Consider the following 22,561-nt stretch of genomic DNA (forward strand, 5'->3'; position numbering starts at 1 on the left):
GGGATTCTGAGGTGAATCAGGCACTTCTTCTACCTTTGTGATGTGTTCAAGGGTTTTCATGTGCTACAGCTGCTGTAGAGAACCCCACCTGCCTGGACCCCCACTTTCGGTCATCTTGAATCCCAGTTTTTCACCCCTTCAATCCAAAGCTGAACAGTCTTGGTAGAGTTCCAATTAAGACAAAGTATATCGTTCCTTAAATTTTTTCACGGATAGTTTCCTAGAAAAAGCTCGGTGTGCTATATTTTACCTAAATTGGTTTTAAGGTGCACAGTTATTTTGTGAATCACTCACCAAGAAAAGAAATGCTGTCACTAAGCACTTTTGCTTAGTCCGTTGATGCCATGGTTTTGTAGTACTCACCCCAGCTTCAGAGATGTTATAGTATGAGGGTCTTAGAATTGTCTGAATATATGGTTAAAACTGAGCCAAAAATATAAAAGAAAGAGGCTTTTCACAGCATGACTATTTGACAGTAATTTGAAAGCTCTGCCTCACTGTGAACCACTGACTTAAGAGATAGCCCCTCTTAATATTCTGATGTAGATCCTTTGTATACATATCCTTCTGGACTTTTACTTACACACAAACACACATCCATCCATTTATAGCTGTGTTAAAATAGTTTTTTTGTTTTGTTTTGTTTTTTAAATAGATCTTGTAACTATTTCCCTGGCTTGGTATATTTCAAGATCTTTCCATGTAAATATACACATCATTAAGTTCCACTGTGTGGTTCTATTAGAATTTGAATTGCCAAATGCCCATTGTTGGACAATTCAATTATTTCCAGTCTTCTTCAATATAAACATCTTTGTGCACTTGATATTGTTTATTTAGGATAATTTCCAAAAGAGTGGAGTTGCTGTATTAATGGATATATGTAATTTGGAGACAATGGATACATATTGCCTATTGTCCTACAAGAAAATTGGTATCATTTTACAGAAGTGTGCTAGTTGAAGTGTGTACTGTAACTAATTCTATATTGTCATTTTAAAAAGTCTGTCAGGGGAGCCTGGGTGGCTCAGTCGGTTAAGCAGCTGCCTTCGGCTCAGGTCATGGTCCCGGGGTCCTGGGATTGAACCCCGCATCAGGCTCCATGCTCAGCAGAGAGCCTGCTTCTCCCTCTCCTTCTGCCTGCCTCTCTGCCTACTTGTGCTCTCTCTTTATTTCTCTGTCAAATAAATAAATAAAAATCTTAAAAAAAAAAAAAGTGTGTCAATATGTTAGATGAAAACGAATATCTTGCTTTAATTAAAAAAAAAAAAAAATACCAGTGAGGTTAAACTTTTTTCCCCACTGGGTTATAGATAATTTCTATTTCTTTGTACAATTCCTATTCTACTCTTTCACAACTTTTGTTAGGCTTTTCAAAATTTTATTGATTTGATGGAGCTCTTTACATATCAAGGATATCAATCAATTGTTGTCACATGACAGATACTTGTTTCCTGGGTGCCACTTGCCTTTTATTTAGTTTATGGTATTTTTTGTTGTATTCAAATTTATTAATAAGTGCCATTGTTCGTTATGTCTGTCTTATCAAGGTTAGAATCTCTTTCCTAATCCTAAGGTTAAATAAATATATGTATATACTTACATAGTATTACTATTACTTATATACTTAGTATTTTAAAAACATTTGTGTTAAAGATTTTATTCATATGGAAATGAATGACTTTGGATATATGGTATGAGAAAGGAGTTTACTTTATTTTTTCCAAATTGTTGTCTAGTAGTTCCTAAGAAAGTTTGTTGAATTGCTTTATCTTTTCCTAAAATTACAAGTCATCTTTATCATATACCAAATTCTTAGATAAATGTGTGTCTGTTTCTGAGCTTTATATTTTTCTGCTTCTTTTAAATTTTTATTCTGCTCTATTGGTTATTTGTGTACCAGTAGCACATTGTTCAAATTATTATAGTTGTGGTGCATTTTAATAAGTGCTAGACTACATTTCCTTATTACACTTCATTTTCAAAGTTTCCTAGCTATTTTCAGTTTCATTTCAGATTGACTTTTACAATGTTCGTAAAATTCTGGAAAAATTCTATTGGTATTTTGGTTGGGATTGCATTATATCTAATGATTATAGTACATACTAAGTGGAGACAGAACAGACATCTTGATGACTTAATTTTTTAAAGAATAGTTTAAGGAGTGCCTGGCTGGCTCAGTTGGTGGAGTGTGTGACTCTTGATGTCAGAGTTGTAAGTTTGAGCCCCACGTTGGGTGTAGAGATGACTTAACAAAATCTTAAAAAAAAAAAAAAAAAAAGAGTTTAATACAGATGATATAAGGGCCTCCTGTGTGTAAGATCCTTGCTTAGACGCTGGAGATAGAGTTGAAAAGATAAGGACCTTCATCTTTTATCCCAATCAACTTCTATAATTGTAGAAAGATTCTAAATAGGTTGTATAGTGTAGGCAAATTATAAGACGATTTTGTCAAATTCGCGTATTAGAAATATTGCTCTAAAGCGAGGAGGAGGGGGCATTTGTGCAGAGAGGGACTGGAGGTAGAGAAAACCCTTCAGAGGCTCTGTAGATTCTGAAGCCCAGGCCAGAGGGGAGCTAAGGGTGGATCGTAAATGTATTTAGAAGTGGAATTGATAGGGTGTAGGAAATGGCTTGGACGTGGAAGGATAATGGTGTAGAGGGAGGAGTCTGAGGATGATTGTAGTGTTTGGGGCTTGGTCACCTGGCGGGGCGGGGGGGGGGGGGGTGGGGTGGGGGGGGGAGTGATGCTGTACCAGAGGTTGATATCTAGTAGGAGGCACAGATCTCCTAAGGCAGTGGTTCTAAGTACAGCTGTCAAGGGATTGTGAAGCAAGCTAGATGACTTGTCTGGTTCTCAGGAGAGAGTCGTCGCCTGGAGATAGCACTGGCCCGACTTCTTGCAGTAGCTGACCAGGCTCTCATCAGAGACTAGAAGGAAGCCAGTTCAGGGAGGAGGAGGTGAGGCCCCGGTGGAGACGAGAGGCCAGAGGCCGGGAACATTCGCTAAAACTCCTAGCTAGAGCTAGAAGAATGTTACCACAGGAGAGAAGGAATAAGAAGCTGCCCAACGGATCCAATGGTGCTAAGAACCCAAATAAGATATTGAACAGTATTTTGGGTGAATCACTTGAGTTTGTACCTTTTGTTGGGGGGGTTGGGTGGCATGGTGTCAGTGGAAGTCCCATTGATGGGGGAAGAGGGTATAAATAGGGGTTTCATTATTATCACCATTATTTTGATATTTCTATCACTGAAGAAACTTTGGAAATCCCTTCTAAGGAGACTAAAGAATATAATTGCTTTGCTCTACTTGTACCTCCAAATCTGTGGGTTTTTTTGTTTTGTTTTGTTTTAAATTTTATTTATTTATTTGACAGAGAGGCAGGGAAGGGAACACAAGTAGGGGGATTGGGAGAGGGAGAAGCAGGCTTCCCGCGCTGAGCAGGGAGCCCGATGCAGGGCTCAATCCCAGGGCCCCAGGATCATGACCTGAGCTGAAGGCAGACGCTTAACCGACTGAGCCACCCAGGTGCCCCAAAATCTGTGTTTTTATTTTTATTTTTTTCTGTTTTTTTTTTTTTTTGAGAGAGAGAATGAGAGATAGCATGAGAGGGGGGAGGGTCAGAGGGAGAAGCAGACTCCCTGCTGAGCAGGGAGCCCGATGGGGGACTCGATCCCGGGACTCCAGAATCATGACCTGAGCCCGAAGGCAGTCACTTAACCAACTGAGCCACCCAGGTGCCCCCCAAAATCTGTGTTTTTAAATGGAAAAAGTCTGTATTTGTCCACTGTTGTACTAGGTTCTCAGCAGCGGACTAAATTCTGGGACTGAGTTGATACATGAAAGGAGATGAAATGTTATGCTCCCTGCCATTACAGAGCATTTTGCCGTCTGGTAGGGGGTATTAGACAAACGAGTAATTATACAGTTATTTATAATCATTGCAGTTAGCCCTATAAAGAACAATTCGATGGTACAGGAGAGCTTCCAACACAGGGGGCTGGGGAGGGATCAAGGACACCTTCCTTGAGTAAATGAATTTGAGCTGAGATGGGTTTCCCAGGCTGATAGGCCCTGAGGTGAGGCGAAGCTTGCAACTGATAAAACCAGAGAGATGTGAGAGGAGATAGGAGAGGCCAGCAGAGACTGAATCTGTCTAGGTTGTAGATCTTTTAAAGGGTTTTGGATTTTATCCTGAGAGTGATGATAAACCATTGAAACACTTTAAAGATGGGAGTAATTTGATCCAATCATTAGACTGTAAAGTTCTTGAGGGCTGTGATTTTCTTTCGTGTCCAGTGTCTTTTCTCTGTGTCTAAAACATTACCTGGCACTTTGTAGATGGTTCAGGTATTTTTGAATAAATACTTTTATTTCGGCGAGTGAATAGTTTTGTGTTTACCAAGATCATCCCACCTGTTGTGGGATAAACTGATTGCGGTGTAGGGTGAAGGGCATTGCCGACTAGCTCCTGAGAAAGTCCTAGGGAGCCATGGTGGTGCTTGAGGGTGCTCATGGCGATGGAGAAGCACATTTAGGAGGAAGAATAATTTGATGGTGACCCATGTGCAAGAGGAAGACATTCAGGATGTTTTATGTAAGAACAGCAGAGTCTTGCAGGGATATCTCTAAGTAAACTGTGACATAACTTATCCTGCCTTTTTCCAAATGATTCGTCCTGCTGTGTTTTGGTGTTGGTTTTTAACATTACCATGAACCTCTAGATTCCTACTTGCTCAAGGTTTAATTTTATTTTACAGCCAAGCTCTGTAGGGGGAGTTTGACATAGACTATAAAAATGTCTCCTGAATCTTGTTGTCTACGTTCTTAAGAGCCACTTCCATGCGGGATGCCAGTATTATTTCTAGCTTAGGCTGTTGCAAACCAGAACGCCTGCTTCTTTTGCCTTTCTTGCCCTATTTATTCTCTGCTCCATGTATACCCATAATATAAGATAGAAATGAGCATATCACACAACTACCTAAAAACTCTCAGGGCTTTCCCAATTGCCTATCATGTGAGGTCTAAACTAACAGTACTGGTTGTTTTTTTAAGAGCATATTTGATTAAATTCAACAAATAGCCATTTGAGCTCCTGCTCCTTACTTGTCTGCGATTTAGCCACAGGTATGTACATACCCTGTGTACCTTCATCATTTTCTGCCTTGATTCATTGGCTCTTTTTTTTTTAATTTAATTTTATTATGTTATGTTAATCACCATGCATTACATCATTAGTTTTTTGATGTAGTGTTCCATGATTCATTGTTTGCGTATAACACCCAGTGCTCCATTCAGTGCATGCCCTCTTTAATACCCATCACCAGGCTAACCCATCCCCCCAACCCCCTCCCCTCTTGAACGCTTTGTTTGTTTCTCAGAGTCCATGGTCTCTCATGGTTGGTCTCCCCCTCCGATTTCCCCCCCTTCATTTTTCCCTTCCTACTATCTTTTTTTTTTTTTTTTTAAACATATAATGTATTGTTTGTTTCAGGGGTACAGGTTTGTGATTCAACAGTCTTACACAATTCACAGCGCTCACCATAGCACATACCCTCCCCAGTGTCTATCACCCAGCCACCCCATCCCTCCCACCTGGATGTTGGGACCTGATGGCACCAGTTGTGTGTAGGATCCTCTGCAACAGCTCCACACGCCTTCTTAATGGCACTTAACGTTGGCAAATAAGATATTACTGGAGGAAAATTGTCCATACTTAAAGATTGTAAAATGTTTGGATCACTTATTATTTAATGGCTTTTTTCCATTTTCTGGAATGATCTGCAATTTGGCAGCAGGGTGTTCTATAGATACATGTGATCAGTTTGTGGGCCCTTGGTGATGCCTGTGTCTTTCTCTGCTCCTTACATGAGCAGGGGTTACTTTTCTGTGCATTTGGACGATTTGGTTTTTCCTTAAGTATTTTTATCACAGCCATTCAGCGAACATTTGCTTGCTGCCTGTGCCAGGGGTTTCAAACTCTTCTCAAACAGGAGACTCTTCCTCTCCCCTCCCCCCGGCAAAGGAAATCTTAAATAGAACACTAGTGCATAAAGCACCTCAATGTAGAACGGTGCTGGTTGAAGTGGGGTAGCTAAACCCTGGGCTGCATGATACCCACGTGGTGGCCTCCAGGAAGTGGTTCTTAGACTTGACAGCAGGAGTCACGGGAGTAAAGGTGGTGACAGCTGTGGGAGAGATGAAGGAACTAACACGTGGAGGTAGAAATTTCTGCATTCTCCAAGCTGACACACTGTGGTTGGGGAGACATTCAGAACCAAGAGAAATATTACAAGTACCAGCTAGATAAATGCTCGAGAGGAAGGGAAGGGAAATTCCCACTGTTGTCCCCATAAGGACGTGATCCAGACATGATTGAAACCATTTTTTTCTAGAAATAGTGATAGATTAGTATGGATTCACTTCATTCTTTTGCCCGTCTTCCATCTTAACCCAAGTTCGTGATCTTTAAAGACATGAAGTTGGTCTTCAGGCTGTCCTCTCTGATTCCAGGTTAGCTGCTGGCTCAGCCGCTGACTGAGTCCTTGGCTTTGTGCTCATTCGTGCAGTTCCTCCCGTGTTTACTAATTTCCTGTCTTCCTCTTCTGCTTTTTCAGAGCTGAGAGCTCACTTGTCTTAGTCGTTGGGTTTCCAGCTATTGTTTTTTTTACCCCTTAACCACCAAATGAAATCCTATGCAGAAGCTCAATTTATAAAACACGTAAAAGATCTGAATGGGATTGCAGGTATTTAGGGTGAAGTGAGAGGCACTTCTCATCCCTGCTCTTTCAGTCTGCATTGTCACCTCCAGGGACTCCTGCCATGGAGCCATGATTCTAGTATGGCGCCGTGGTTTTGTGATGACGGAAGCATTCCTTGGCTGAGTTCTCTAATAGGGTAGCCACCAGCCACAGCTGTGTAGCCGTGTAGCCACGGCTGTTGAACTCTTGAATGTGGCTAGTGTGACTAAGGAACTAAATTTTAAATTTTGTTTAACAACTTTAATTAAAATTGACATGGTCACGGTACAGTAATATTGGAAGATGAAGTTCTAGTATGATGCTAACTCTCAATTTAACATTTATGGAATGTGTCTTCATTTCAGTTTCCTAGATCATGTATAAAAGAACATTAGTTTTAGATGATCTTGAACTCTGAAAAGGCCTGGAATGAATTCTGGCTTGTAATCTTGGACAGATTGTCCAACGCCTCTAGGCCTCAGTTCCTTTTTATAAGATGGGCAAATCTGTGGTACCTTTTCATAGTGAGATTTAAAACGAGACAAAGCATGCCGAGCTTTTGGTACAGTGCCCAGTGCCCAATTCTAGATGACTTATCCTAATAAGTTGGTTTTTGTGTGTGTATTTTTTTGCTTGTAAAAATAAAACATTCTTACTGTAGAACATTTAAATAAATGAGAAAATAGCAAGAAATTAAAAATAATGTGTAATCCCACCATCCATAAACAAGCAACAGAAAAACTTGTGGAATGTAGGAAAAAATAGTGTTTTTGGTTCATAATACACTTTGCTGTTTTGAATGTGCATATGTATGATTTCACAATTAATGTAAAAAAGGGAGCTTTTGGTGACTGTGGGTTATATGTATATAAATTGCCTTAGCCTTTTTACAAATATTATATAAAAGGCCTTTAGAGAATATATTGTGATTACTGAAAGGCTGATGAATTCAATAATTTATTGGTGTCTTTTTTAGATTTATCTTTGGTGATTTAATGTTTTTAGAATATAGAAATTCTTTTTGGAATTCTTTTAGGATGGTAGAACAAAGATGGAGATGATTTTAAGTTAAATTTATCATGTCTCTTGAAAGTTCTGGAGTCTCAAAGTTGTGACTATAGACACCCCTTATGACATTATAGCAATATGTATTCATTTAAAATACTAAATGTATCGAGCACCTTCTGTGTATCAGGCACTATGCAGAGTACTGAGAATATAAAAACAAGTAAGATGTTGTCAGTGTCCTTGAATAAAATATGATCCAGGTGTAGAGACTGACTTGGTTCTAAGTACGGTGCTATGAGAGGGATCTAGACAGGGAAGATGGGGCTGTCTGGATCAGCTGGGGATGGGGTATCAGCGCAGGGGGCTCTGGCTGAAGTGACACCCAAAGAAGTTTTAAAGGAACGATGGACTTAACCAGGCAGCAGTGGGGTGAAGAATATTCTTGGGAGAGGAAAGGATGTGGTGTGAGGGACGCCTGAGTGACCCGCGAGCATTTAGAGCTGCATTAGTTCAGTATGGAGTTTGGAGTTCAGAGGTGGGGATGGGGTGGAAGGGAGAAGTGAAGATGAGTCTGGAGCAGTTATAGGAATCAGATGGGTCCCACAGGTCTTTCAGTGCCCTATTAAGACACATGGACTTTATGCTGAACATTACAAAAGTTCTTTGAAGATTACTAATAAGAGAGGAGTTAATAAAAACCACATTGAGATACCACCTTACACCAGTTAGAATGGCAAAAACTGACAAGGTAAGAAACAACAAATGTTGGAGAGGTTGTGGAGAAAGGCGAACCCTCTCACACTGTTGGTGGGAAGGCAAGTTGGTACGGCCACTTTGGAAAACAGTGTGGAGGTGCCTCAGAAAATTAAAAAGAGAGCGACCCTATGACCCAGCAATTGCACTACTGGGTATTTACCCCAAAGACACAGATGTAAGGAAAAGAAGGGCCATATGCACCCCAATGTTTGTAGCAGCAATGTCCGCAATAGCCAAACTGTGGAAAGAGCCGAGATGCCCTTCACCAGATGAATGGATACAGAAGATGTGGTCCATACGTACAATGGAGTATTACTCAGCCATCAGAAAGGATGAATACCCAAGTTTTACATCAACATGGATGGGACTGGAGGAGATTATGCTAGGTGAAATAAGTCAAGCAGAGAAAGTCAATTATCATATGGTTTCACTTATTTGTGGAACCTAAGGAATAAAATGGAGGACATTAGGAGAAGGAAGGGAAAAATGAAGGGGGGAATCGGAAGGGGGAGACGAACCATGAGAGACTATGGACTCTGAGAAGCAAACTGAGGGTTCTAGAGGGGAGGGGGGTGGGGAGATGGGTTAGCCCCGTGATCGGTGTTAAGGAGGGCACGTACTGCATGGAGCACTGGGTGTTGTGTTGAAAACAATGAATTGTGGATCACCACATCAAAAACTAATGATGTATGGTGACTAACGTAACATAAAATAAAAAAAAAAAGGAGGAAGAAGATCTCTGATCCCATGTGTGACATATGTGGTGAAATGATTCTCCAAATATCATCTGGAGAGTGGAACAGGTTGAATAGTTCAGGGCAGGGAGACCGTTCGGTGGGTTATTGATTAGACCAGGTAAGAGATGATGGATGAGGAGGCTTTGAATCCAGGCTGGGGAAGGGAATAGCCCTTTGGATGTTTGGATGTAGAACTTGGGACTAGAGGTATAGCTATAGGTCATCCACACAAGGGCCATGGGGTGACCGTCACCACACAAATGAAGTCACCAAGGAAAAGGTATAGAGTAAAAACTTGAAGAGGAACTATGAAGGAAGATTGGGGGAGATACCAGTGGTTATCACAGAGGTGGAGAAAGGTGAGCCATAAAAGAGACAGAAGGAGCAGCCGGGAAGGCCCGAGAAAAATGAGAGCGTTGGAATTGTGGAATCCTGGGGACAACAGTATTTCAAAAGGAAGGAAGTGGGAAACAGCGTCAGATGCTACAGAGATGCCAGGTAAAGTACCCAGTGTTTGTTGGATTAATAATGAAGAGATATTTAAAGAGTTGCAGTGGGAGTTAGGTTACATCAGTGTAAACTTGATGTTACATTCCAGTATTATTTGAGTCTGAATTTTTTGGTTTCACATGAAAAGTAAGTAACTCAAACTAGGTTTTAGGTAAAGGAGGGATTGACGGACTAGAATCGGTAGATGCTTTGGAAGATCACATCGTAGGAATTTTAGAGATGCAACTAGCCCCAAGGATCTAGGAGAATGACGAATTTTACTTAGCACTATTAGGATAATCTCTTGCCATTTCTCATCATTTCTTTCTGCCTGTTAGTTGCCTTCTTTTTCATGAAATACCTGCTTTCTAGACATGGAGGGCAGTAGAGAGTGCAGTTTTCTATCTCTGGAGTGGGATTGTTTTTCTTCCTTCAAATCTGTAGGCAAAAATGTTGGAGAGTGACTGACATTGCCCATCTTGGATGAGTGCTGTGCCTGAGCCAGCTGCTGGTATCTTGGTACAAGGTCATGAAGGAACATGGTGACTCCCATGGTGTTATGAGATTAGTGGGTATGGCAGGTCCCAGTATGGGGAGGGAAATTTTCTAGGCAGTCTCATAGGTGTCCACTGGAAGTATGTGAAAGATGGAATGGGAAATGAGGGAGCAAAAGTGAATGTAGAGTACTCTTAACCGTGGCTATGAAAGTGAGTGTTTTAATGGTAACCAAACAGAAACAAGTGGACATTGATAGGGTTATTTCATAACCAAATCATTGGTGGAGATTTAGTAATGAGTATTGAAAATGAATTTGAAAACAAGAGGTAGATGTTAATTGTCATGTTTGTGGGTAAAGATTTCTCTGCAGACACATTCTTGTGGACATAGATATTTATGTGAACAGAGGAAGTCTGGTTATAATCACCAATTTGAAAATAATTGTGTGGTCCCTTTATTGTTAGATTTAAGTTCTCTGAGTAGTCTTCTTTGTGTTTGAAATGAACATAAGCCTTATCTGCAGAAAGAAAGCAGAGAATATTAGAGTTTGCAAAAGATCCCTGAGGTCATATAATCTAAGATGCTTAATTTTATGGGTACAAAAAGTAGACTCCAAAGAAGTGAAGTGAAGGAATCACAGATATAACAGTGCCTATCAGAAGGAGAGGGTCTGTTTCTTCCTTGGGTCTCTGATTAGATAGTGAGGAAGTCTTTTGTAAAACTTCTTCCACAGACCTCCCTTCATGACTCCTTGTCCAGAATAGGAGCACAGCCCTTACCTCTGAAACCTGTTGCTGATAAAGGGGAATGTAACAACCTAAGCAAAATCAGGACTTTCCAGCAGGAAAGAAAGGGAGAAGGGCTGTTCAGTAGGAACTCAGCAGTATCTGTGACATAAACTAAGCTAAAGAGTATTATATTCTGTGGACAACGGGACATTTATTCCGAAAGGTTTTAAATCATGGAATAGTTAAGATCATATTTGTGTTTCAGAAAAAAAAAAAGTCATCATCAAACACCTGTGATAAGATGTGAGGTAACAGATTATTCTTACACTTGCCTGAAACCACGTAAGTTGATCGCAGAGTTGAACTACGTTTCAGGTCCCCAGCATCTTCCCATGTTACCTACATTCCATTTTCTAATTATATATTTATATACTGTTGATGGTTGTGTGTTTATCTTTTAAATGAAACATTTAAAAAAATGCCATCAAGTCGTTTTCCCTGGTTGGGGTGATTGGGTATATAACACGTACATACACATAGACACACAGCTGTAGTCCACATAGGCTGTGGTAAATGCTAAAAGAAAGGCCCAGCAAGCATGTGTGGCAAGCACCTGGGAAGAGCTGTGAGAAGATCTGTAATGGGCAGCAAAGAATGGGGTAGATGGGGCAGATCCTTCTAGATGAAGGAAACAAAAAGAGAGGCAGAAAAGGCAGGGAATGCCAAGGTGCCCTGTATAGGTAGAGCATGGACGTGGGGGAAAGACATTGGAAATAAGGCCATGAATGGATCACAAAGAGGCAGGCACAAGAGAATGGAGATCACACATGTTGGTGCCTCACATGAGTAGGCACCATGTCAGGGTCCTGATGAGGCAGAGGGGATTGTATCCCTATTCTTCTTAGGAGGAACTGAGGCTCAAGATTACTTGCCTGAGGACCCACTGCTAAGGGTTGAGTCTACATTTGAAACCAAGTCTGTCTGAACTGGGAAATTCGTCTATTATTCCAAATAGTCTTCCATTGTATCATTCCATCATGTGTAAAATGTTAGCGTTTGACTCTTAGTCTCAGGTGCTATTCAGGGGTTCTGAGCAGGAGTGAACATTCCAGAAGTGCTCAGCGGGGAAGTGAGATGGCAGCATTGTGGAGGCTGGATGGCTACCGTGCCGGTCTGCAGGCTCCTGTAATGTCTCCACCCAGACAGTGGAGTCACTAAATGATTCTGTTGTCAGGCCTGTATTTGCTGTATTTTCCATAGAAATCAAATTCTGTACCCAGTTTTGTGCCTCCCTAACTGCCTTCTCCTTTCTGGTAGTAGTACCTGAGTTCCTCTTGGGCTTATTCCTCTTTATTGAACATCTTACTCCTATAGCTGGTGCTTACTCAGATCAGACTAACTCTGCCCTAACTGCTAATTCACCAAGAGGTTTCTCAATCCATAACATCTCCTGGACGTAGCTAGCTCTTCTATTATAATTGCCATGATGAACTTGGAGAGAAAAAGATGTTCTGTCTGCCAACCCTGAACTTCCTATTTACCCTAATCATCTCTAGAATAGGATGTAAACAAGAAAAATATAGAATGCCTAGTCTTCGTACCTTAAAAACACATCTGGAACTGTTTGAACTAACTAAAAGTAAAATAAGTGCTATGGTAGATTATGCCATACCTTTTCTTTTTACTTAAAAAAACAAAAAAGGAAATGGAAAACATACCACTTCTAGAAGGCCTTGACACTGAATTGGATATTGAAATGGTATCAGTAATGTATTTATATATGCCACATTTTCTTCCATGTTTCAGCCATCTTTGGTACATATGTGTTGGATATTTGCCAGGTGAGTTGAAATGTTACCACATAGGGGAGATCTTTATTTAGAAGTGGTGTGAATCCTTAAGGTAGAAGTAAAGTCAATCCTTTTGATTATACATACCTTCCCCCTCTGATAGAGATGGTTTTTCTTTCTTTCTTTTTTATCATTTTGTGTCAATCTTTCAATAAATGTCAGCATTCCCCTGCCGCAACTAAAAATAGAAATTATGTCTAAGAACAGTATAGTTTTCATAAACTTAAAAAATTGCATAAGAAATATTCTAACTTAATATTGGTTTTACTGTATCCTCTAATTTGAAGTGGAGTGAAATACTTACGTGGTTGAATCATAGCTCTTTTGCTGTTTGCTATAAAAGTTTCAAGAATATATATTTCAATTTTTTTTTTTTTTTTTTTTTTTTTTTAGTAATCCAAAACAAATGCAACAGAACTCAGCATACTTGAAACACATTTTCTGAATTTATCTTAAATCTCTCTACTCCAGAGGGTTTGTGTGTATGTGTGTATGGGTTAGGCCTGGCTGGTTACTTCACCATCGATCCCCATCCGGGATTGATTGCACTGAACAGCACAGAATGAGTTACATATGGTCCCACTTTGTCTAAGTTTGTAGGACCTCTGGGTTGGAACTCCATTTGATCAGAGTAAAGCTGACCATCACAGAAATCTGGCTAAACTCAAAATCCTAAATATATGCACGTATACATATATTCCGGTTAGAATTATATATTTCCTGTTAGAAGCAGTGGTGGTTTTTGCCATTTATTGGCTCAGTGGTTATTGTTCTTAAAGTATCAGTGTCATTTCAAGGATCTTAAAAAAAAAAAAATCACTCATCTGCCTTTTGTTGTTGTTGTTGTTACTATTATTAAGATCATCTTAAGTTTGAAGAGGAAACCCCATTGTCAGTTTTATCGTTCATTTCCTTTTTTCTTAGCATCAGCAAACAGAGTAAAGAAACACAGAGATTAAGATATGGTTTCCAGTTTAGGTTTTTGCTCAGGAGGTACATCGAGGTAAGTAAGGGGTAGGGGCTGTGCCCACTAAGTAAGGCTCCGCTTTTTGGGGTGGACGAAGCCATCCCGAGTAACTTTCTCTTCACGTAGGCTCTTTTCTCCCTGGGTCGGTTTCTTCTCTCTTCTCTCTTCCTTCCATTGCTTTATTTTTTTTTTTTTTCCTTCTTCCCACTTCCCCCTCCCCCCTCCTGCTCTTCCTTTCTCGGTCTGTGCAACCACGTGCTTTGAATCTGTGTATCTGGACTGCCTTCTCTCACAGTTCAGCGTGAGTGTTAGCAGAATGAAAACCAGATGGACCAGCAGTTCCCACTGTTATCTCCCAGCCGACTCTGGCAAGCCTCCCCCAATCCCTCCTTCCTTGGCATGACAGAAATATTTGCCTTTATTTAGGGAGACTTGTATTTGCTGCCGTACCTCTTCCCTCAGCTGCAACATAAGCGGAAAGCTATTTATTTATTCCCTTGTTGCTGAGGTTGGTTGAGGTGAGTAGACTGTGCAGTGATTTTAACTGTTGAAGAAGCAGTTTTAAACCTGCCTAACTTCTGTATTCTTCTAGAATAAGTGATTTATCTGATTCTGGGTGTTAAGTGCTCGGGAATTGCAATACGAAGATGAATTTTGAACAGGAAGATAAAGGTAGAAATGCTTTCCATGGTGTGTTCTTACTATCATTTCCCTTAGAACACGTATTTACTGAAGGGACAGTTGTCGTTACTCAGCCAGTAGTTGAGATTAAGAATTAGAGACCCGGCTACTAGGTTATCAAAATGCTGTTCTTAGGATGATTATATTTTCATTCTTTTATCACATTTTCCCTAATATGGTATCAACATTATTTCACCTTTAAAATGTTATGTTCTGTTGCTACCCAAGTCTTAATGAATCGGCTCTGAACCAAGGTGTGAGCTAGGTTTGGAATTGCCATAGTAGTAATTTGGATTTTTCATTTTTAAAAAATAGACTTTTGAGTAATTTTTGAGAATTTCTCCCTATGGCTATCATAAGGTTTTAAAAGACTCATTCTTGATCAGTAGTCTGTGTTACTTTTCGGATAGTCCAAGTGGGAAATATCTGCTGCTGAGAGTGTAAGAGGCATCTCAGTTTGGGGGGGGGGGAGTGTGTGCGCACGCGCACACAGGCACACAGTGTTTGTAGAAAACTGGATCTAAAGAAACTAACAAAACCCACTTTTTTTTACTGGAGATTTGTCACTTTGGTAAATAGATTTGACTGAGAAAAAGTTCAAAATTTCAAAGGACAAGTATACTTAATAGAAAAGAATCCTGCAGCTCAAATGTTCGTTATTGGGTAATCAGGAAATTTCTCCATCTCTGTCACATACTCATGAAAAAATATAAGGAGGGCCTTTAGTTCTCAATTCAGGGGTTTTTCCATTTTTATGCTGCGTGAGATTATTAATTGAAGTATTGGTCTCATGTTTTTAAAAACGGTGGGCCGTAAACTCACAAATTCTGAGTAAATTAGTTTAACTTCATTGTGTAAAAGACCGCATTTATGTAGTGGTGATTTTTCAAACAGGGCAGAGCAATGTTGAAGTAAGAGGTGTATCTGGGAAACATAACCCGCTTCATCTAATACGCCAGAAACTAAGCGTGCAAAGGGAATGGCAGGTGTTACGCAAAAATCATTGCAAAATGCTGGCTCCTGCGAGTATCTCACCTGCATAACAGAGCTTCAGATTTGTGTCGTTTCTGAGCTAAAGGGTTTTTATTACCATTCTACTTCCCTGTCTGTTTTTTAGCTCTTGCTAATGTTGGCTTCAGCTTCCAGTGAGGTTGTGCTGTTGCATATAACACTACCAAGGTAGCATCTGCCCAAGTCAGAAATAACAATAGGATGTAAAATAACCCAGTTACAAATGAGGTCCTGCCATCTGTGCTACACCTTCTTAAGTGGGGTTTGGATGATAAAGTCCTGATTTAAACTTCAGTAGATAAGCCTACTTTATTGATAGGAGACGTCAGATTTCTTCTGTTCACTTGCTTGTAAAAAAGATGAACCCCACTTAAAAAACAAAAAAAACCCCCAAAACAAAAAAACAATGAAGGTGCTTAAGGAGTAGAATAACCTGTTCCTGGTGGCGTCCTCCAGATCGGACTGAGAAGCACTCCACGATGCCAGACTCACCTGTGGATGTGAAGACCCCGTCTAGGCTGACTCCTCCCACCATGCCACCTCCCCCCACAACTCAAGGAGCTCCGAGAACCAGTTCATTTACACCGACGACTCGTGAGTAGGCATTGCTGCATGTCCTGTTTCCATTTTGAAGTCTAAGTTTTTTTTTCCTGCAAATAAAAATTAAGGAAAAATAAGATCCAGCATCAATGTGTTATACAGAAGTGAAGCACCTCTCCCACCTCCCCTCCCCCGCCCCCACCAAATGGTTTAATGGCCAGGAAGTAGGTATTGAGCCTGTACAGACGTATAGCATCTTTGGGATAGTTTGTATGACCGCCAGTATTTGCCCGCCTTTTCATTTTTGCTTCACAGTTGTAGTCTGCTTTGGTTTCCGCAGTGAAGAATACTGTGCATTAGTTTGGTCTGCGACTCCATTTGTTACCACTGTCACTTTTAGTTTGACTTAACGTGTAGCTCCTTATTTTAGTTTGTACGTTTTGCCTTGGAACATGTTAATATCCTACAATTATTTCCAGGTTGCTTCTGCTCTTCTAATACCACTTTCTTCTGTTATTTACAAATAATATTAAAATCTAGCATCCTTAAGTTAGAAGGGGTATGGCTCTAGGCAACAGTCACATACAGAAAACTTTCTGAAATAAGGAGCATCTTTCTTGTCTTGAGCCTGTCAGACTTTTATTAAACCTTTACTCACTTCCAGCTCAGCTCCGGCCTCGTGTTCTGAATCCGGGGTGTGTACTGCTTTCTGTGCCGTCCCAGGAAAGGACAGACCATTCTGGCCGAACAGCAACTTCTCTTCCTGTCCTGTATGTTCTAGTAGGGACAGTGGATCGCTTTGTTTCCAGTCATTCTCGGAATCCTGGTTAAAATTGTCCTAAAGGATTTGTGAAACTAATAAATGCTATCGGTTGCAGATAATACTATTTACAGACCACGTGCCATGAAGCCTATATGAATGAAAAATAACTAATGGGCAAAAACAGATAGATCCATGGGATTATAAGGGATTGGCAAAACACACAGCCCAGGCTGTTTATGCAGCGTTGCACTGCCATTCAAAAGACCTTTCCCAACGTGGAAGGGGCAGGAGGCTGTGGCAGTGCCAACTTGTAACCCTGTCATCTTGTATTCGGTTTGTTGTTTCCCAAAGCCACAGGGACAGGCATATGTCTCCTGTGAGAGGTCCTGGTGAGCAGTCATTCCATGACGGGTTGCTGTGGTGCTCATTTGGGGCAAGGGACCATTTCATTATCTTGAAGCTTTTAAGAATAATAGAGGACTCAAGACATCATCAGACCACTGTTGGAGATAATCTGTCAAAACTATATTAAAAAGATGGGTTTGGTAAAGATGAGTTTGTCGAATTAGTGGATTTAATATGATAAAATCAACATTTTCTTCGGTGAGAAATGTGCCAAATTTTCTAGTCTTGTCCTTACAAATTATCTTGATGTTCAAATAAATTTTATTGGAAATGAGGTTATCAAATTACCACGAATCCATGCTATTAGTTGGAACGAGATGTCCCTTTTCGATTTCTTGAAATAACTCTCTGATAATTACCATATCCATTTGGCTTCTTATATAAAATTTGCATTTTCCCTAAAGAAGTGGTTAAGAAATACGAGGGGGAGAAAATAGCCTTCTAATTGGGTGGTATAAGGTTAAAACTTGAAAGTCCTATTTCTATAAACACAGCTGTCAGTTGTGTGTACAAAACATGATTAAAAATGTTCAGTGATAAATTTAGTCTCCACCAAATGTACGCTTTCTCTAGGGGAACAGTTTAGAAAGGAATGGTCCCGTTATATTGATGTAAGCCTGTGACAAAAGGCTGACATCCCAACGCTGTTTGTTCTGTGTTTGAAGCATTTCAGGTGGTTGGCACATGTGCACATGGAGGTAGGGCTGACCCTGTGTTACAGCCGACTCCCATTTATTACCAGCTTCCGTGTAGAATACCCTCATGCATGGTGAGGAGTTAGACCCATTTAGTTACAGAGTACCCGAACAAAGCTCCAACAGTTGTTAAATCACAAAATCCACCAGATTTAAAGGGAATGAAGCTTGGTTATAATTTCTTTGTGCATATTCCCTGTAAATTTATTTATTTATTTTTCTTTCTGATTTTGTGCTCTTGACAGTAACTAATGGCACGAGCCATTCACCCACAGCCTTGAATGGCGCCCCCTCGCCGCCCAATGGCTTTAGCAATGGGCCCTCCTCTTCTTCCTCTTCTTCTCTGGCTAATCAACAGCTGCCCCCAGCCTGTGGCGCCAGGCAGCTCAGTAAGCTGAAACGGTTCCTTACTACCCTGCAGCAGTTTGGCAATGACATTTCTCCAGAGATAGGAGAAAGAGTCCGCACCCTCGTACTAGGACTGGTGGTAAGCAAACGGAAATGAGCCCAATTTTCTGGGGTAAGGGATAGTGTGTGTGGGAGATTCCAAATAGAGACTGTTCTCCCAGCTATTTTGTTCTAATATAGTCTACACCTGGAAATTGCATGTAAATCTGAGAATTCTGAAGTACCCAGGTTCTCAAGTGTGCATAATGTATGCACCTCCCCACCCCCGTGGTTTCTTTTACTATTTGACTAATAAAGATAAGGTTCTACAAATTTATTATTTTCTTATCCATAAATGTGTGTGTGTGTGTGTGTGTGTGTGTGTGTGTGTGTGTGTGTGTGTGTAAAAATCCATAGGTATAATCTCTTGGCATGACCAGTGGCTTTCCACAACGACAGTGTTTTTGTTATGTTAATGATTCACTTAATCTAATTGGGTGCTCATTTTGACGTAGTTACTTTGAGAGATTTTTTATTATCAGTCTAGAAATGAACAAGGATTTATAACCAGGAATACATTCTTCTATGTGTTTTCATTTCTGAGGCTAATAACATTTTTTAAAAACTTTTATTGTGGTAAAATATACATAACATAAAATTGACCATTTTAACCATTTCTAAGTGGAGGGTTCAGGGGCATTAAGTACCTTCCCATTGTTGTGCAACCATCACCACCATCTGTCTTCAGAACTTTTTCATCACCCCAAACTGTGTACCCATTCAACAATAACACCCCAATTTCCCTTCCCCCAACCCGTGCTAACCAATTGTTTAAAAAAAAAATTCTTTGTTGTAGGTAGAATTACTTAAAACATTAGTTTGAAAACAGAAGTGTGGATTTTAGCACATGAGTCTATATTCTGTACAGTATCACACCGGAAATTAGAACATACATCATTTTGGGGGGGGTCCTAAGTCACTTTTACACATACTGTGATTTTCTATATAAGTAGAGGATTTATATTTAGGAAGGCAATTTTCCCATAGCAAACCCGAGTCGTAGAGAAGCTGTGAGTCACATATTCAGCCCTCACCTCACGGCTGAACTCAAATTCAGGTAACAGGGGCCAGTTTGCTTTCTCTTGAAATAGATCATTCATTTTTTGATGTGACCGTATCATGGTCAAAGCCATAATGCCAGTTGCCCTTTTTTGCAGAAGAAGCCCCAGAATTAAAGCCTGAGTGAGGGTCTAGTGCAGTAGACATACTTCTAATCGTAATAACTCACATTTGACAGAGAGTTTGCAGTTCACTTTTTTAACTCATACCTCCCTCCACTCTGCACTTTTTTTTTGCCTTTCCTTTTTTTTATTCTATTATGTTAATCACCATACATTACATCATTAGTTTTTTGTTTTTTTTTTAATTTTTATTGTTATGTTAATCACCATATATTACATCATTAGTTTTTGATGTAGTGTTCCATGATTCACTGTTTGCATATAACACCCAGTGCTCCATTCGATACATGCCCTCTTTAATACCCATCACCAGGCTAACCCATCCCCCACCCCCTCCCCACTAGAACCCTCAGTTTGTTTTTCAGAGTCCATCGTCTCTCATGGTTCATCTCCCCCTCTGATTTCCCCCCTTCATTCTTCCCCTCCTGCTATCTTCTTTTTTATTTTTTAACATATAATATATTATTTGTTTCAGAGGTACAGGTCTGTGATTCAACAGTCTTACACAATTCATAGCGCTCACCATAGCTCATACCCTCCCCAGTGTCTATCACCCAGCCACCCCATCCCACCCACCCCCACCACTCCCAACAACCCTCAGTTTGTTTCCTGAGATTAAGAATTCTTCATATCAGTGAGATCATATGATATTTGTCTTTCTCTGATTGACTTATTTCGCTCAGCATAATAGTTCCATCCATGTCGTTGCAAATGGCAAGATTTCATTCCTTTTGATGGCTGCATAATATTCCTGTGTGTGTGTGTGTGTGTGTGTGTGTGTGTGTGTGTGTGTGTGTGTGTACACACACACCACATCTTTATCCATTCATCTGTCGATGGACATCTTGGCTCTCTCCATAGTTTGGCTATTGTGGACATCAATGTCCACAATATCCACTCTGTACTCTTAAGAACAAAAAACTTCTGCATTTCCCACACTCTGCCAGGTCCACCTTTCTCTCCTCCAGGACTGGAAGGTGATCGCCACAGTACTGTGTCTGCATACTGCAGTTAGTTTTGTCAGTCACTTATCTTTTCCTTTTTATTCATTCTTGAGTTTTGCATAATATGCTTAGCAACTCACAAATAAATTAAACCTAAGAACCATGGAATAAGTCCAAAGCAGTGATTGTGTTACGTAAATGGTGAATATGTTCTTTGTAACAAAAAATGGGTTTGTTTGTTTTTTTTAAACTGCTTTTTAAATTTGATATGGTCTCTAACAGTGGTTTCCATAACTTCAGTTACAGAAAAATTTGGTAACTTTAAGCCGATTTCCCACATATTAAAAATGGCATACTTTTGAGTGCGATACTTTTTTTTAAGATACGTATTTCTCTAAAAACCTCTTAGATAAGTTAGGGGAAGACATTAGTTAATAGTGCTTTGCATGTAATAGGGAGGCAGTGAAAATTTGTCAAATGAGTGAATGAATAGAGAATGGATTTTTTTAATTTTGTTATTTGAATATAGTCAACACAATATTACATTGGTTTCAGGTGTACAACATAGTGATTCAACTTCTCTATCCGTTATGCTCTGCTCAGCCCAAGTGTGGCGACCATCTACCACCATATAACACTATTACAATATTATTAACTATATTCCCTGTGCTGTGCTTTTTATTCCTGTGACTTCTTCATTCCATAACTGGAAACCTGTATCTCCCACCCCCCTCTTCACCCAGTTTGCCCATTTCCCCCACCCTCTCCCTTTTTGGCAACCAGCAGTTTTTGTTTAGTAGAGAACAGATTTTTTTTTTCTTTTTTGGAGCATTTGACTACGAGCTTTTATGCATGCTATTTTATTTAAATCTTGGGACTACCCTTGGGGGTAGTGATTTTATACACATTTTACATGTGGGGAAACTGAGGTTTACAGAAGTAAAATATATAGGGCTACCCAGCTGTAGTGAAGTCATTCATAATGAATTACATTATGCTCTCATTTAGATGGAGTTAGAAAAACTGTTAGTAGGAACAGGTTTAAAGCACAAAACAACTAGCATGGCTTTAGAAGACAAGCCATTGAGACAAAATGGAAAAAAAAAAAAAAAGAAAGGACTCCCGATCTATGTTGTTACAGATAGGAAGTTAGTGTTGTTTCATAGTTTCATGTGAAGATGTTTTGAATTTAAGGGTATAAACGTAGAATTTGGTGCCCCCACACTTTGTCATAAAAAGAAAAGGAACTGCTCAAAAAAGTGGGTGGAGCAATATCCTAAAGGAATTATGGCCTGAGGATAATTGAGGTGTTGAGGAAGTTGAGACACAGTTTACAGTTGTGATTCTGCCCAGAGCCTGAGGAAGATGAACCAAAATATGGTTAATTTACCCAAAACCTTTACAGGAGGTTGGTTGTCTTTTGAGTAGATGTTTTTTTTTCAACACATATGACACACTGCAGGATAGAAACCCTGAGTATTTGGGGGCGCTTATTTGGGGTAGGTTAGGAGTAAATTCAAGTCCTTTTGTGCAGTCTCATTTGGGTTGAGCAGTACATGTTGCCTGTAGGATAAGTGAAATATTTTTGACAACTGGGGAACGTTTTCACCCTCTGTAAGACTCAGTCCCTCAGAGAACTCGCCAACTTTTTCTTGGGCTTTCTTAGTACACCGCCCAGGTTAGCTGCTCATCCTGAACCAGGATGCTTTGGTAGACAAAGCCTGTGAGATGGAAAGACAAAAGGGTACTCCTATCAGCAATAACACAGACATGACATGGATGAATTGAGATTCGGACACTTGCCTTTGGCCTTTAAGTGATTGGTTTTGCTTTTAAATCTATCTGAGTATGTTTGTTTTCCATAAAGGTCATAGAAGTTTCTTTATAATGGCAGAGACTTCTCTGCCAGTTAAACTCTGCTAAGGTCCCTGCACATTATTCTCAAGGTACCATATTTAATGGGTTTCATTATCTGATGCAATTTTTGGAGGTGGGTGATGATTATATAATATGCGATCTTTTTTACAAGATCAAAAGGTTGTCTGTTGCAAGCACAGCTTCCTGCATGTGTGTCTGCTGGTTAGTACACTGTGTTGTAACAATATTAGTAATTTATT

The 22,561-nt window shown here is 40.0% G+C and overlaps 1 protein-coding gene across 1 annotated transcript in view; it reads left to right on the top strand.

Moving 5' to 3' along the window:
• RUNX1T1 (RUNX1 partner transcriptional co-repressor 1) overlaps nucleotides 1–22,561 on the top strand; it is a 109,420-nt gene that overhangs the window by 38,826 nt on the left and 48,033 nt on the right. Inside the window, exons 2-3 of the mRNA XM_088023123.1 lie at nucleotides 15,926–16,063; nucleotides 18,118–18,359. Of these exons, the coding sequence (XP_087879249.1) occupies nucleotides 15,926–16,063; nucleotides 18,118–18,359 (380 nt within the window). The remainder of the gene's footprint in view (nucleotides 1–15,925; nucleotides 16,064–18,117; nucleotides 18,360–22,561) is intronic.

The sequence above is a fragment of the Eumetopias jubatus genome, unplaced genomic scaffold (assembly GCF_037043125.1).
Source record: "Eumetopias jubatus isolate StellerSeaLion01/CBP00866 unplaced genomic scaffold, mEumJub1_p1.0 scaffold_4, whole genome shotgun sequence".
In the NCBI taxonomy this organism is placed as follows: Eukaryota; Metazoa; Chordata; class Mammalia; order Carnivora; family Otariidae; genus Eumetopias; species Eumetopias jubatus.